The 12257-nt window shown below is 36.7% G+C and overlaps 3 protein-coding genes across 3 annotated transcripts; all 3 read right to left on the bottom strand.

The window, feature by feature from the left end:
• Positions 1-991: 991 nt before the first annotated feature.
• On the bottom strand, positions 992-4214 carry LOC107675861 (C3a anaphylatoxin chemotactic receptor-like). The gene is made up of 2 exons (XM_016470357.1): positions 4171-4214; positions 992-2451 (listed from the first exon to the last, which is right to left on the bottom strand). The coding sequence occupies exons 1-2, from the start codon at positions 4172-4174 to the stop codon at positions 1406-1408; spliced, it is 1050 nt and encodes a 349-aa protein (XP_016325843.1). The 5' UTR covers positions 4175-4214; the 3' UTR covers positions 992-1405.
• Positions 4215-6480: 2266 nt separating this feature from the next.
• On the bottom strand, positions 6481-8344 carry LOC107675855 (C3a anaphylatoxin chemotactic receptor-like). Its single transcript, XM_016470348.1, has 2 exons — positions 8341-8344; positions 6481-7514 (listed from the first exon to the last, which is right to left on the bottom strand). The coding sequence occupies exons 1-2, from the start codon at positions 8342-8344 to the stop codon at positions 6481-6483; spliced, it is 1038 nt and encodes a 345-aa protein (XP_016325834.1).
• A 2566-nt stretch (positions 8345-10910) lies between these two features.
• On the bottom strand, positions 10911-11864 carry LOC107675854 (C3a anaphylatoxin chemotactic receptor-like). The gene has a single exon (XM_016470347.1). The coding sequence runs from the start codon at positions 11862-11864 to the stop codon at positions 10911-10913; it is 954 nt and encodes a 317-aa protein (XP_016325833.1).
• Positions 11865-12257: the final 393 nt, after the last annotated feature.

Below are 12257 nucleotides of genomic sequence, written 5' to 3'. Positions count from 1 at the left end.
ACGGATGAGTTATAAAAAAATTCACCCCCTCACAGTTGTCATGAAGGGCAAAATTAGCTATATAGACCAAAATAATTTTTTGAACCAGGCTGTAAACATGTTTTTTTCTGCTGTAAAGTTGGGCATTTTAACATGGGGAGTCTATGGGATTGACTCCCTTTTGCAGCCAGCCTCTAGCGGCCAGTTGACGAATTACAGTTTAAGTCACTTCCGTGTTGGCTTCACGAGAGAGAGTGCGGGAGGTTGCCGCTCGGTTTCTACATTAGATTGATAAATGAGGCCCCATGTCTCTAGCGAACTACTGAGCTGTGGACACTGATGATTTGCCTGATGTAAATGAAATGCTACGTGACATTTTGTTCACAAGATGTATTATAGTTTAAAAACTGTAATATCTCACATTTCAATCAGTTCGTCATGTTTACTGAAGTAGACAGCATCCTTTATTATGTTTCTGTTTTCTTCCTCACATTGATTTCAACATCTGCTTCAGTAGCATTCGGCGTAAAAGGAATTGTATTTCAGTAATGCCAGCTGCTCAGTGCATAGTTGATTTTATTACATAAACACATGTCAGACTTGGTAACATAGTGCTTATGGCTTAGGGCTGGTAAACATGCACAAGGAACCTAATTCCAGATTTCTAACTTCATAATACAAGTCACTGAAATGTGAGCATGTGGTGATTACAGACAGACAGACAGACAGACAGATATATAGATAGATTGATAGATAGATATATAGAATGCTGTGACGTGTGTTTTATGCCTATAATAAATGTCAGACAGAAATAGCATAAAAACTGTATTCATAAAAAAAACGAGGAAGACTACAGACAGAATGTTTCAAACAGATTATCTTCAGTTTTGGTGATTAAATAAACATTGCAAAATAGACATTAGCACTAAATTGACAGTATTACAATGTGTGTAAAAGGTTGTGTGAACGAAAAGAATATATAAAACAGAAAAAATATCTGTTGAAAATATTTTCCTCAAAGCCACTTTAATAAAGAAAGACAAGTATAAAATAAATAAATTGTAGGTTTTCCACAAAAAAAACAATGCAAATCATTTTCAACCCAACTAGAAGCAGCAACACTGACCCGACCAATGGTGTGAGTTTGAGGCGGGGCTATCAGTTTGTCCAGCCAATGAAAAATTGGGGCATGTGAAAGTCAACAATGAAAAGTATTATTATTTTTTTTTTTAGTTTGATGACACTGATGGCACATAAATTGCAACGTTTAAAACAAACTTCAAATTGTTTTTAACACAAATTGGCTTTGAACCTCTGGCATGAGATGGCAGGCATCAAGGCAGCGATGTTGAGAGCTTGTTAATAATGTGATTTATCTGACCACTTCGATCTAACATAAGGAATGAATATCTCTGAGACTGATTTTCTAAAAGCATGTATTGTTGTCCTGACTGCTGCCACATGATGAGAGTGTTGTTTCGTTTGTCTGCTTGAGACCTTGTGATTCTGAGAGGCGTGAACATGTGGAAGGGCGAGATGTTCGGAAAGGCAGATGTTCTTCTGTAAAAGCCGTCTCCAGCACCAGCAGCAGAGACTGTTTGAGCTTCATCTTAAACTCCTCACACATGAACACATAGAGAATGGGGTTCAGACAGCTGTTGAGATGAACCAGGCAGTTAACAAATGGCCCTATTTTATTGAATACGTTTTCAACGTCACTCCACCCATTTATAATTGCAACTATGGAAGACAGCTGCTGAACATGAAAAGGAAACCAACATATGAAAAAGGCCAGGATCACAGATATAATGACCCGGAAAGGTTTAAGCTTCTTTCCTCTTTTGAGACGCTTGGCTCGCACTCCGATAGCAATGTATGAAGATGCAATGATCAGGAAGGGGATGAGAAAGCCCACTATAAACCTGTATATGAACAGAGACTTTAAGATGTTTACAGAACATACATAGGCACACCGATTATACTCTCCTGAGCGGCACAAAACAAACGGGATGCTGCAGCCAATGGATAAAACCCACATGAGTGAACAGATGATCCTGGCTTTCACCAGAGTTCGTTTGTTTTGAGCCCAAACAATCATCCAGGTGGACAGACATCGATCCAGACTGATAGTCGTGAGCAAAAAAATGCTGGCAAACATGTTTAGCACCGTCACGAAGGATACAAACTTGCACATGAAGTCACCAAAGAGCCAAACCTGGCTAAAGGCAGTAACAATGTAGAGGATGATGACTAAGATGAAGATGAAGTCTGCAATCGCCAAGTTGAGAAACCAAATGGAGTTGACGGTCGTCTTCATTTTGTAGCCGGTCACATATATGACGAGCCCGTTTCCGACAATACCCAGAGCAAAGACGACAAAGTATATGAATATATTGAAGATTTCAATGTCTGATAAGACTATCTGCGTTGAGTTGTTCAACTGTTGACCTTCATGTCCCACACTATTGGCCGCTACACAAAGAAAAGAGAAAGAGAATGGTTTATGACAGAATTCACATTTCTGATACTTTCCTTTGAGTTTTGAATTGAAAACTGAGTCAAGAATGATTCGTTCACAAATCCAACTGATATAGTTCACAAGTTCAAATCACTGACTCAATGATCCTATTGCAGTGGTTAACCAAGGAGGTCCGTTTCCGCCACCAAATAAAAAAAATACTAGCAACATTTTCATCTCACAATTTGGACTTGTTTTTATTACAATTCTGAGAAAGAGATCAGAATTTTTGAGATATAAACAGAATTGCGAGATATAAATTCAGAACTGCAAGATATAAACACGAAATTCTGAGTTTACATCTTGTAATTCTGTTTTTTTTTTTTCTGCTGTGGAATACAAAATAATGCAATTGAAATCTAATAAATTTATCTCAATTTTTTTTTCACAATTTTTTTCCTCAGAATTGTGAGTTTTTAATTCTGTTTTAATTCTCAGTTTATAACATCTCACAATTCTGTCCCCCCCCAATATTGAGAGGGAAAAAAGTCAGAATTGTGAGACATAAATTCAGAATTGCAAGAACAAATGCCTGAATTATGCGATTAAAAAGTTGCAGTTCACTTTTTCATTTCATTTTTTTCATCCTGTGGCAGACACAATCTTCCATAGTCTACAGCTCACTGAAGAGAAAGTTGTTAGTAATGATTTTCATTTCTGAATAAAGCTGTTGTATATCTTCAAAATATGTTTTACATTTTTTTATTATCATTATTACGGCTCCGATTTTTAATATGAATTTTATTATTGTTCGGTTAGAACTTTTACACATTTCTAGTCATTGTAAATCATGCTCAATATAAAATCATTTTTAATCATCTAATTTTAATGATCAAAATTATGGGGATCAAAAGTTTGCAAATTGAGAGGTTATAATTCAAGGATTTACTCATTCTTACACCAGGGGGCATCATGTCCTATGCTCTGTATTACATATAAAATACATAGTGTATATTGTAAAAACATTTATTTTTCTTAAACCATAAGAATAAATGAGAGTACTTTTTTTTTTGCTGTCTACAGCTGTCAAATTAAAAAGACTGCCAGCAAAATCTTGCTGCACAATTCACATGCACCATAACACCACAAAACACTAGCCAGTATTAAACAGGCAAAGCTGTAACTCATAAACAATATTTTATTGTTGTTCTGAGCTCAATACTGCTCGCAGCCAGTTTTGCATTTAAGCAAATAATTTTTGCATTAATACAGTTGGAAAAAGTTGCATCCTGTATGACCACAGCTTTTTAACCACTACTTACTAACATGGCACACACTAAGCATGTTACTGAAGTCACAAAAACTAATGCACAATATATTTTTTAAAACAGTTTGTTTGTCATTTCATCTTAAAATAGTGTTTTACACTGAGTAACAACAACAGAGACATGACATGATTTTGAGATTTCTGTTGGATTAAAGTCTAAACTTTCAACTCCAGTGGTAATGCTGCTTAATCATAATCAAGTCGAGATAATGAAACCCAACCAAAGGGGTGTAGGAATCAAAAGATGCATGTCATTTAAAAAAAACAGCATTACAGCAAAAAACCACCTCACCCAGTTCTTTTCATAGGGCATCATATCTGTCTCAGTAAAACAAATTTGGTATAGGCACAATATAGGTTTAAAAAGTGTATCAAACAGGAATATTGCATAGATAAAGGTTCTTACCCATTTTTAGTCCTTTTTCCAACAACGTCTTTGCATGAACAATTGCTGGTTGTTTCCCCTTTACTTAAATGAAAGAGAGAGTGGGGTGGAGTGATGATGCAACAAGGGAACTATGCTTCTGTAGAAAACTTTTGAATATCAGCTTTCAAAGGAAACATTCTTCCATATATATATATATATATCAACAGCCACCAAAAATGAAGGGGAGAGCAGATAATTAGTTCTGCAGTTTAACATTGGTGCTTTGAGACTGAAATGCAAATTTGACTTGCCACAATCTTTTTTTTCTTTTCTTTTTTTTACTTGCCACATTCTATTCATAATATAGTTTATCTTTCTTTTTGATTGTTTAAAAGCATTTTAAAGATGCATATTTTAGATGGCTCCATCTAGAGGCCTTGATCTTATTTGTAACTCACTTAGGTTAAAAGCATCTGTTAAACGAATAAATGTGGACCTATAAAAAGGCAGACATTTTAAGCCATTCAGACTAGTTTGTCATCTGTCCATCTTCAAAATGGACAAAAAAGCACCTTAATGGCTCCATATGGCTCACTATAAATAATCTTTGTAAGTCTCACTGTGTGTAAGAGAGATTGTGCTTTTGGCCTTTTTATATTATGATACAAATGAAAACCTGATTTGCATACAGGAGAAAGTTATAGGCCTATGCCTAAGACCTGTGTTTTTCATGGCAATCTGGAAAACAAGGTGTGGATTTATAATCGAGAAAATTGATTGGTTTTAAATCCACCAGAAAACAATATATCCAAAAGCCATTCTATTTATTTATTTAGACTGGTAGAAGGTTCCCCTGTGTGATACAGTGAGAACAGCTGAGGTGATTGATGGCAAAAGCGAGATTTAATATCATTAAACATCATCTTAATAAGTTGCTTTTAAGAATTTCATTTTTACTTTGTTATTATTTAAACATTTCCAGGACTCTCAGTGTTTGGAACACACAGTTTGGTACATCCCTGACTCATTCTTGAATGCTCACAAAAGAGAACCAGTCCAGTGCTGACTAGAATCAAATGAGCAATGTCAGTCTTTTCTAGTTTCCTCTTACATATAAATACTCATGTTTTGAACTTTCTAGCAGTAAAGGAATGTCTGCAGCAGGACGTTTCCACATACCTCTAGGAAAAACAAAGATTATTTGAATACGTTTTACAGGAAAATACTATTTCAGAATCAGAATCAGAATCAGAATGAGCTTTATTGCCAGGTATGTTTACACATACGAGGAATTTGTTTTCGTGACAGAAGCTTCCACAGTGTAACAGAATGACAGTGACAGAACAAAAAACACATCATAAAAAATAAAAAATAGAACAAGTAAATAAGGAATAAAAATATATAAATTGACAGTTGTATGTGCAGGTATATTACAATAGACAGTTTTTGTATTTACAGGTACTGTATATTATGTGCAAATTTGAGGTGTAGACTGAGTATGAGTGTTAGATAAATAAGTGTATGAGTGAATAAATAGTGTGTGTTCCACAGTTATTGTTAAGTGTTCATGAGATGGATGGCCTGAGGGAAGAAACTGTTCCTGTGTCTGGTCGTTCTGGTGCTCAGTGCTCTGTAGCGTCGACCAGATGGCAACAGTTCAAAGAGGGAGTGTGCTGGATGTGAGGGGTCCAGAGTGATTTTGCCAGCCCTTTTGCTCACTCTGGATAAGTACAGTTCTTGGAGAGAAGGGAGTCTTTCTACTAGATCATTTCATTTTGAATTTAACGTGTGACTTGATATTTGATCCTGGAACAACATTACTGTCCAAAAACATAGACCAAACCCTACCCCTACCCATAATTTCTACCAAAAATCAGAGGGAAATGATAGTTGAATAACAAGGGTGCAGAAGCACCTAACATTGTTGTAAGCCTAAAGCAGACATTTCCTGTAAATTTATCCCTCATATCTGATTGGTTGATTGGGATGTTGATCCAGGAACACATTGTACTTGGTGAAATCACGTTCACCATGAAATTACTAGAAATTTCAGTTTTTCGGTGTAAAAGGGCCCATCAATTCTAACTGTATGTGTTTTGCATATGGGAAAAAGAAGCCATAAAATGCCATAAAATGTATGACGTGAGATAATGTTGCATTAAAATAGCCAACAAGATTTAGCGAGTTTCTAAACATTTTCCCCCAAAATAGAACAAACTGAGTAATTTATTCAACTTTTCCACTCATATAATGCAGTTTATGGCTGTATATTTTGTTCAACCTCATCTGTAAGTCATAAAAATGCGGCTATCAAGGTTAGAAATAGGAGTCATAAATGTCTAGATAATTTTAATGGCTTGGTTTTTCATCCTGGCAGCTGTCAAGCATAGAGATAGCGATGTCTTTTGTTTGCTTTGAGACTTTGAAGTCCTGATGATCCTCAGCAAAAGCCGTCTCCAGCGCCAGCAGCAGAGACTGTTTGCGCTTCTTCTTATACTCATCACACATGAACACATAGAGAATGGGGTTCAGACAGCTGTTTAGAAAAGCCAGGCAGTTCACTACAGTTTCTGTTTTTAATAAAACCTCCTTAGCAGACTCACTCCACTGATTCTCCTTTGCACTTATGTAATAAAACTTGTGGATATGATAAGGAAGCCAGCATATGAAAAAGGCCAAGACCACAGCTATAATGACCCGGTAAGACCTGAGCTGCTTCCTCTTTTTGAGGCTTTTGACTCGCATGCCGATAGTTATATATGAAGATGCAATGATCAGGAAGGGGATGAGGAAGCCCACTATGAACCTATATGTGACCAAAGACTTGTAGGATTGTATAGCAGTTGGATAGTTACACATTACTTCAGGCTCTGCTGTTGAGTGATTGATGACTGTGGGGATGCTGCAGCCGATGGATAAAACCCACACAATCTTGCAGATGATTCTAGCTTTGAACAGGGTTCGATTATTCCGACTCCACACAACCATCCATGTGCACAGGCATCGGTCCAGACTGATAGTCGTCAGCAGAAAAATGCTGGCAAACATGTTTAAGTAAATCATGAATTGGAGAAACTTCCACTTGAAGTCACCAAAGTGCCAAGCCATCTTGCATAAGGCTAAAATGAAACTTATGATCAGAGTTATGGAGAAGATGAAGTCTGCAATTGCCAAGTTGAGGAACCAAATGGAGTTGACTGTTGTCTTCATTTTGTAGCCGGTCACAAATATGACGAGCCCGTTTCCGATGAGACCTACGGCAGAGATTGCCAAGTAAATGCATATTTTGAAGACGTTAATGCCCGAAAAGTCCTCGGCCTGCACGGTAGAATTGTCTGTAGTGAATCTGGTCACATTTTGAGGTCCAAAAGTAGTGACTGTTACTCAAAAACAAGAGAAAATACAATAAGTGTTGGTCTCTGGAATCTGAATATTTCTTATGGTACATTTCACATGCAACAAATTTTTCTATGCCAGGACAACATGCAATATGAAGCATAGTTTCACATTCTCACTTCATATTTAACTTTATTTCTTTTCTTCTTTCTTTCTTTTATTTGTTTATTTTTAAAGAAGAATTCCACCATTTTCATTTAAAAGTGAGCCTTTTAACCAAATTTCAGATAACAATAGTTTTACAATAGTTCTGTGATGGAATTTTAAACATTTCTGAAATAAAAATGTATTTACTTTAAGTACATACATTAAATAATATTTTCACTCTTTTTGCAATTGGAAAAAATTAAAACATGACATTTTGAAAATTAAAATTGTGCCATTTACCTACATTTTGTTGTTCATATTACATTTTGTATGAAGATTTCATTTTGTGTAGTTAATTATAGTGTGGAAAATAAATTTTTAGTAATTTAATTATGATGGATTTTCTTATTTTGAAGTGAAAGGTCTGGGTCTGAGACAGTAATGTACAAAAGGCAATAAGCAAAGCAAACAAACAAGCAAACAAATAAGTAAAAAAATATAAATATAAAAACAAATGAAAGCAACCTTCATAAAACTAAACAAAATACAAATACAAAAGCTAAAACCAACCACTAGGACACTGTCTGCAGTTAAGGACACCTTTATATGAAAAATAATTTGTGAAATCTTTCTAAATTGATATTTTCACCAAGTTACAGAGAGTGTAAAATAACATTATTTCAGCAGGCACCAATCATACATAAAATACACAAATTAGACTCTTACCCATTTTCTTCAGTCTGTGTTGAAGCCCATAAAACCTCTTTGCATGTTCTCTTTTCAGCTGACAGTGAACAGCTAATGATAAATTCCCCTTTACTTATGAAAGAGTGATGGTGGGATGGAGTAAAAAGAGAAATATGCTTCTACAGAAATCTATTTGTGCAATTATAAGTTCTATTTCTGCTATCTGAACTCCCACCAATGAATCACGAATGCAGAGAGAAGCGTGTTACCTAGGTGACACGTTATCGGAAAACACCATCTTAAAGGGTTAGTTCACCCAAAAATGAAAATTAGGCTGCGTTTTACTCACCCCCGATGCATCCTAGGTGTATATGACTTTCTTCTTTCAGACGAATCCAGTGGGAGTTATAAAAAAAATGTCTTTAATCTTTCAAGCTCTATCGTTGCACTCAACGGGTGTTGCATTGCTTCAGTCCAAAAGACGTGAAATAAAAAGCACCCTTCCATTAAAAAAAAGTCTCTCACACGGCTCCGGGGGGTGAACAAAGGCCTCCTGTAGCGAATCGATGCGTTTTTGTAAGAAAAATATCCATATTCAAAACGTAATGATCACTTGAATCTAGCTTGCGCTCACTCTTGTAAACGGAAGCAGTTCCGGGAGCATGACGTATGAGTTCAGCGTTGTGCATGCGCTGGTGAGTCTCGTGAAAACCAACGTTTGTTTACAGGATCAAAAGAAGCAAAGTTTCCTTACTTTAGCAAAGGAAAACAAGTCTCCTCTTGGCTTATATCGAAATCCTCCGACATTCTTCTTTACAAATCCTCGTTTTGTACTTCTTATTAGTGACTGCTGTTCTGAGCCGCGCATGCGCAAAGCTGACCTCATACGTAATTCCCCTGGAACTGTTTCCGTTTTACAACAGTGAGCGCAAGCTAGATTCAAGTGATTATTACAGTCATATACACCTAGGATGCATCGGGGGTGAGTAAAACGCAGCCTAATTTTCATTTTTGGGTGAACTAACCCAAACTGAGCCATTTGCACTTGGAAGCTGTTGCTCTGAACCCACATCATGCAGTCAAAGGAGCTCTCCATACAAGTGAAACAGACAATTGTTAGGCTTCAAAAACAAAACAAATCCATTAGAGAGATAGCAGGAACATTAGGAGTGGCCAAATCAACAGTTTGGTACATTCTGGAAAAAAAAAAGAACGCACTAGCGAGCTCAGTAACATAAAAAGGCCTGGCTGTCCATGGAAGACAACAGTGGTGGATGATAGGATCCTCTCCATGGTAAAGAAAAATCCTTTCACAACATCCAGCCTAGTGAAAAATACTCTCCAGGAGGCAGCTGCGTCACTGTCAAAGTCTACAATCAAGAGAAGACTTCACGAGAGCAAATACAGAGGGTTCACCACAAGGTGCAAACAAGGCCAGATTAGACTTTGCCAAAAAACATCTAAAAAAGCCTGACCACTTCTGGAAAAGCATTCATTGGATGGATGAAATTAAGATAAACTTGTTTAGTGATGACGTGACAGAAGACAGAAGCAGCTGGATGAATTCTGAAGTGTATAGAGATATACTCTCTTCCCAGATTCAGTCAAATGGAGCAAAGTTGATTGGGCGGCACTTCATAGTACAAATGGACGATGACCCAAATCACACAGCAAAAGCAACCCAGGAGTTTTTGAAGGTAAAAAAGTGCAATATTCTGCAATTTCCTGATCTCAACCTGATTGAGCAAGCATTTCACTTGCTGAAGACAAAAATAAAGGCAGAAAGACCCACACACAAACAACAACTGAAGTCAGCTGCAGTAAAGGCCTGGCAAAGCATCACAAAGAAGCAAACCCAGTCTGCTGATGTCCTTGAGTTCCAGACTTAAGGCAGTCATCGCCTGCAAAGAATTCTCAACAAAATATTAAAGATTAACATTTTATTTATGATTATATTTATTTGTTCAATTACATTTGAGCCCCTGAAAAATGGGGGGACTGTGTATAAAAATGGTTGTAATTCCTAATCATTTTATGGTATATTTTTGTTCATCTTGATTGTTTTATTTTTCATTTTGTTCTGGTGGCATACAGAGTCGAAATTATGAAAATTGTGTCAGTGTCCAAATATAAATGGACCTGAATGTATGTATGTATGACTCTTGACCATTTTCTGTATGTCTTCAGTCTGTGTTGAAGCCCATAAAACATCTATTCAGTTTTTCATTTGACAGTGAACAACTGATGATAAATTCCCCTTTACTTATTAAAGAGTGATGGTGGGAAGGAGTAGGAAGAGAAATATGCTTCTACAGAAATCTATTTTCATTGACTATGTGCAATGTTAAGTTCTATTTCTGCAATCTGAAATTCCACCAACCAATCCTAAATGCAAAGAGAAGTGTGCTCCCTACAAGATGACACGTTATCATATCCTGTGACACGGGACATCCAAGGAGAAACTTTCACTGTACAGGTAAAATCCAGAGATTTCTTTTTGGGACACTGACTTCATTGATCACAAATCTGTACATACACATTTGACACACTTTTAGTTACAACACAAATAATTGGTCAGTAATTGTAAGACAATAAGCTACTTTAGCTACTTAGAGATTGATTTTAGTACTGTTTTCTTGTCTTTGCATCTGATCAAGGAAGCATTGGGGTCTTTTGTCATCTTTGTGATCCAGAAAGTCCAGATGTTCTTCAGCAAAAGCCATTTCCAGCACCAGCAACAGAGACTGTTTGAGCTTCTTCTTAAACTCATTGCACATGAACACATAGAGAACGGGGTTCAGACAGCTGTTTAGAAAAGCCAGGCAAACCACAAAAGGTGTTGTTTTAGATATTACTTCTCGAACATTTACATTCTGCTTATTCTCCATGGTATTTAATGAAATAAGACACAGTTTGTGAATATGGTAAGGGAACCAACATACGAAAAAGGCCAGAACCACAGAAATAATAAGACGGTAGGACCTGAGATGCTTCCCCCTTGTGAGACGTTTGACTCGCACTCCAATAGCTATATAAGAAGATGCAATGATCAGGAAGGGGATGAGGAAGCCCACCATAAACCTGTATGTGAACAGAGACTGTAAGTCTAGATACTTGATGCAGAAATTGATGACAAATGGAACGCTACATCCGATGGATAAAATCCACACTATCATGCAAATGATCCTGGTTTTGCGTAGAGTTCGTTTATTCTGCGCCCACACAATCACCCATGTGCACAGGCATCGGTCCAGACTGATAGCTGTTAGAAAAAAAATACTAGCAAACATATTTAGCTCTGTCATGAAAGAGAGAAGCTTGGACAAAACGTAGCCCAGCGGCTTGCCAAAGATCAAGACAATGCGTATGACTGGGGCGAAGGAGAAAAAGAAGTCTGCAATCGCTAAGTTGAGAAACCAAATGGAGTTGACTGTCGTCTTCATTTTGTAGCCAGTCACAAAGATGACAAGCCCATTTCCAATGAAGCCCAAGACAAAGATGATGAGGTAAATGCACATAGTGAAGATCTGGATGCTTGAAAAGCCCTCGTTCGCCTGTGTCATTGAGACACTAGTCAGATTATCATTTTCCAAACTGGTGCACACTATACAGAAAAGAGATAAAAGTGCAGTGAGAATTGGTTCTGGAGCAAAACAACATGCAAATGAAACATTTTGTGGCACATTTGACTAGCAACACATTTTCTGTACCATCATTTTTGCATTGAAAAGCTGTAGAATGGAAGAAAAATGCAAGGATTTGAGACACAGTTGAGCTTTTTAGCGTTGCATTTTATGCAACATGTTATGAGTGAACAGATCCTTATTACCAGCAAACCCATTTACAGAAATTAGAAAAAATAAGTTTATTATTTTTAATGTATGGCTTTAGATTACTGTGTCTCATTTACTAACATAATTTGTGTGTACAAAACATCATTAAAATTTCGTTCTAAA

This window comes from Sinocyclocheilus anshuiensis, unplaced genomic scaffold (genome assembly GCF_001515605.1).
Source record: "Sinocyclocheilus anshuiensis isolate Anshui unplaced genomic scaffold, SAMN03320099.WGS_v1.1 scaffold1832, whole genome shotgun sequence".
Taxonomy (NCBI): Eukaryota; Metazoa; Chordata; class Actinopteri; order Cypriniformes; family Cyprinidae; genus Sinocyclocheilus; species Sinocyclocheilus anshuiensis.
Note: the sequence above shows the minus strand (reverse complement) of the source record. Positions and strands in the feature narration are given on the sequence as shown.

Excerpts from the sequence above, each read along its gene's own strand:
- LOC107675854 (XM_016470347.1), bottom strand. The coding sequence starts at position 11,864 with ATGACACAGGCGAACGAGGGCTTTTCAAGCATCCAGATCTTCACTATG.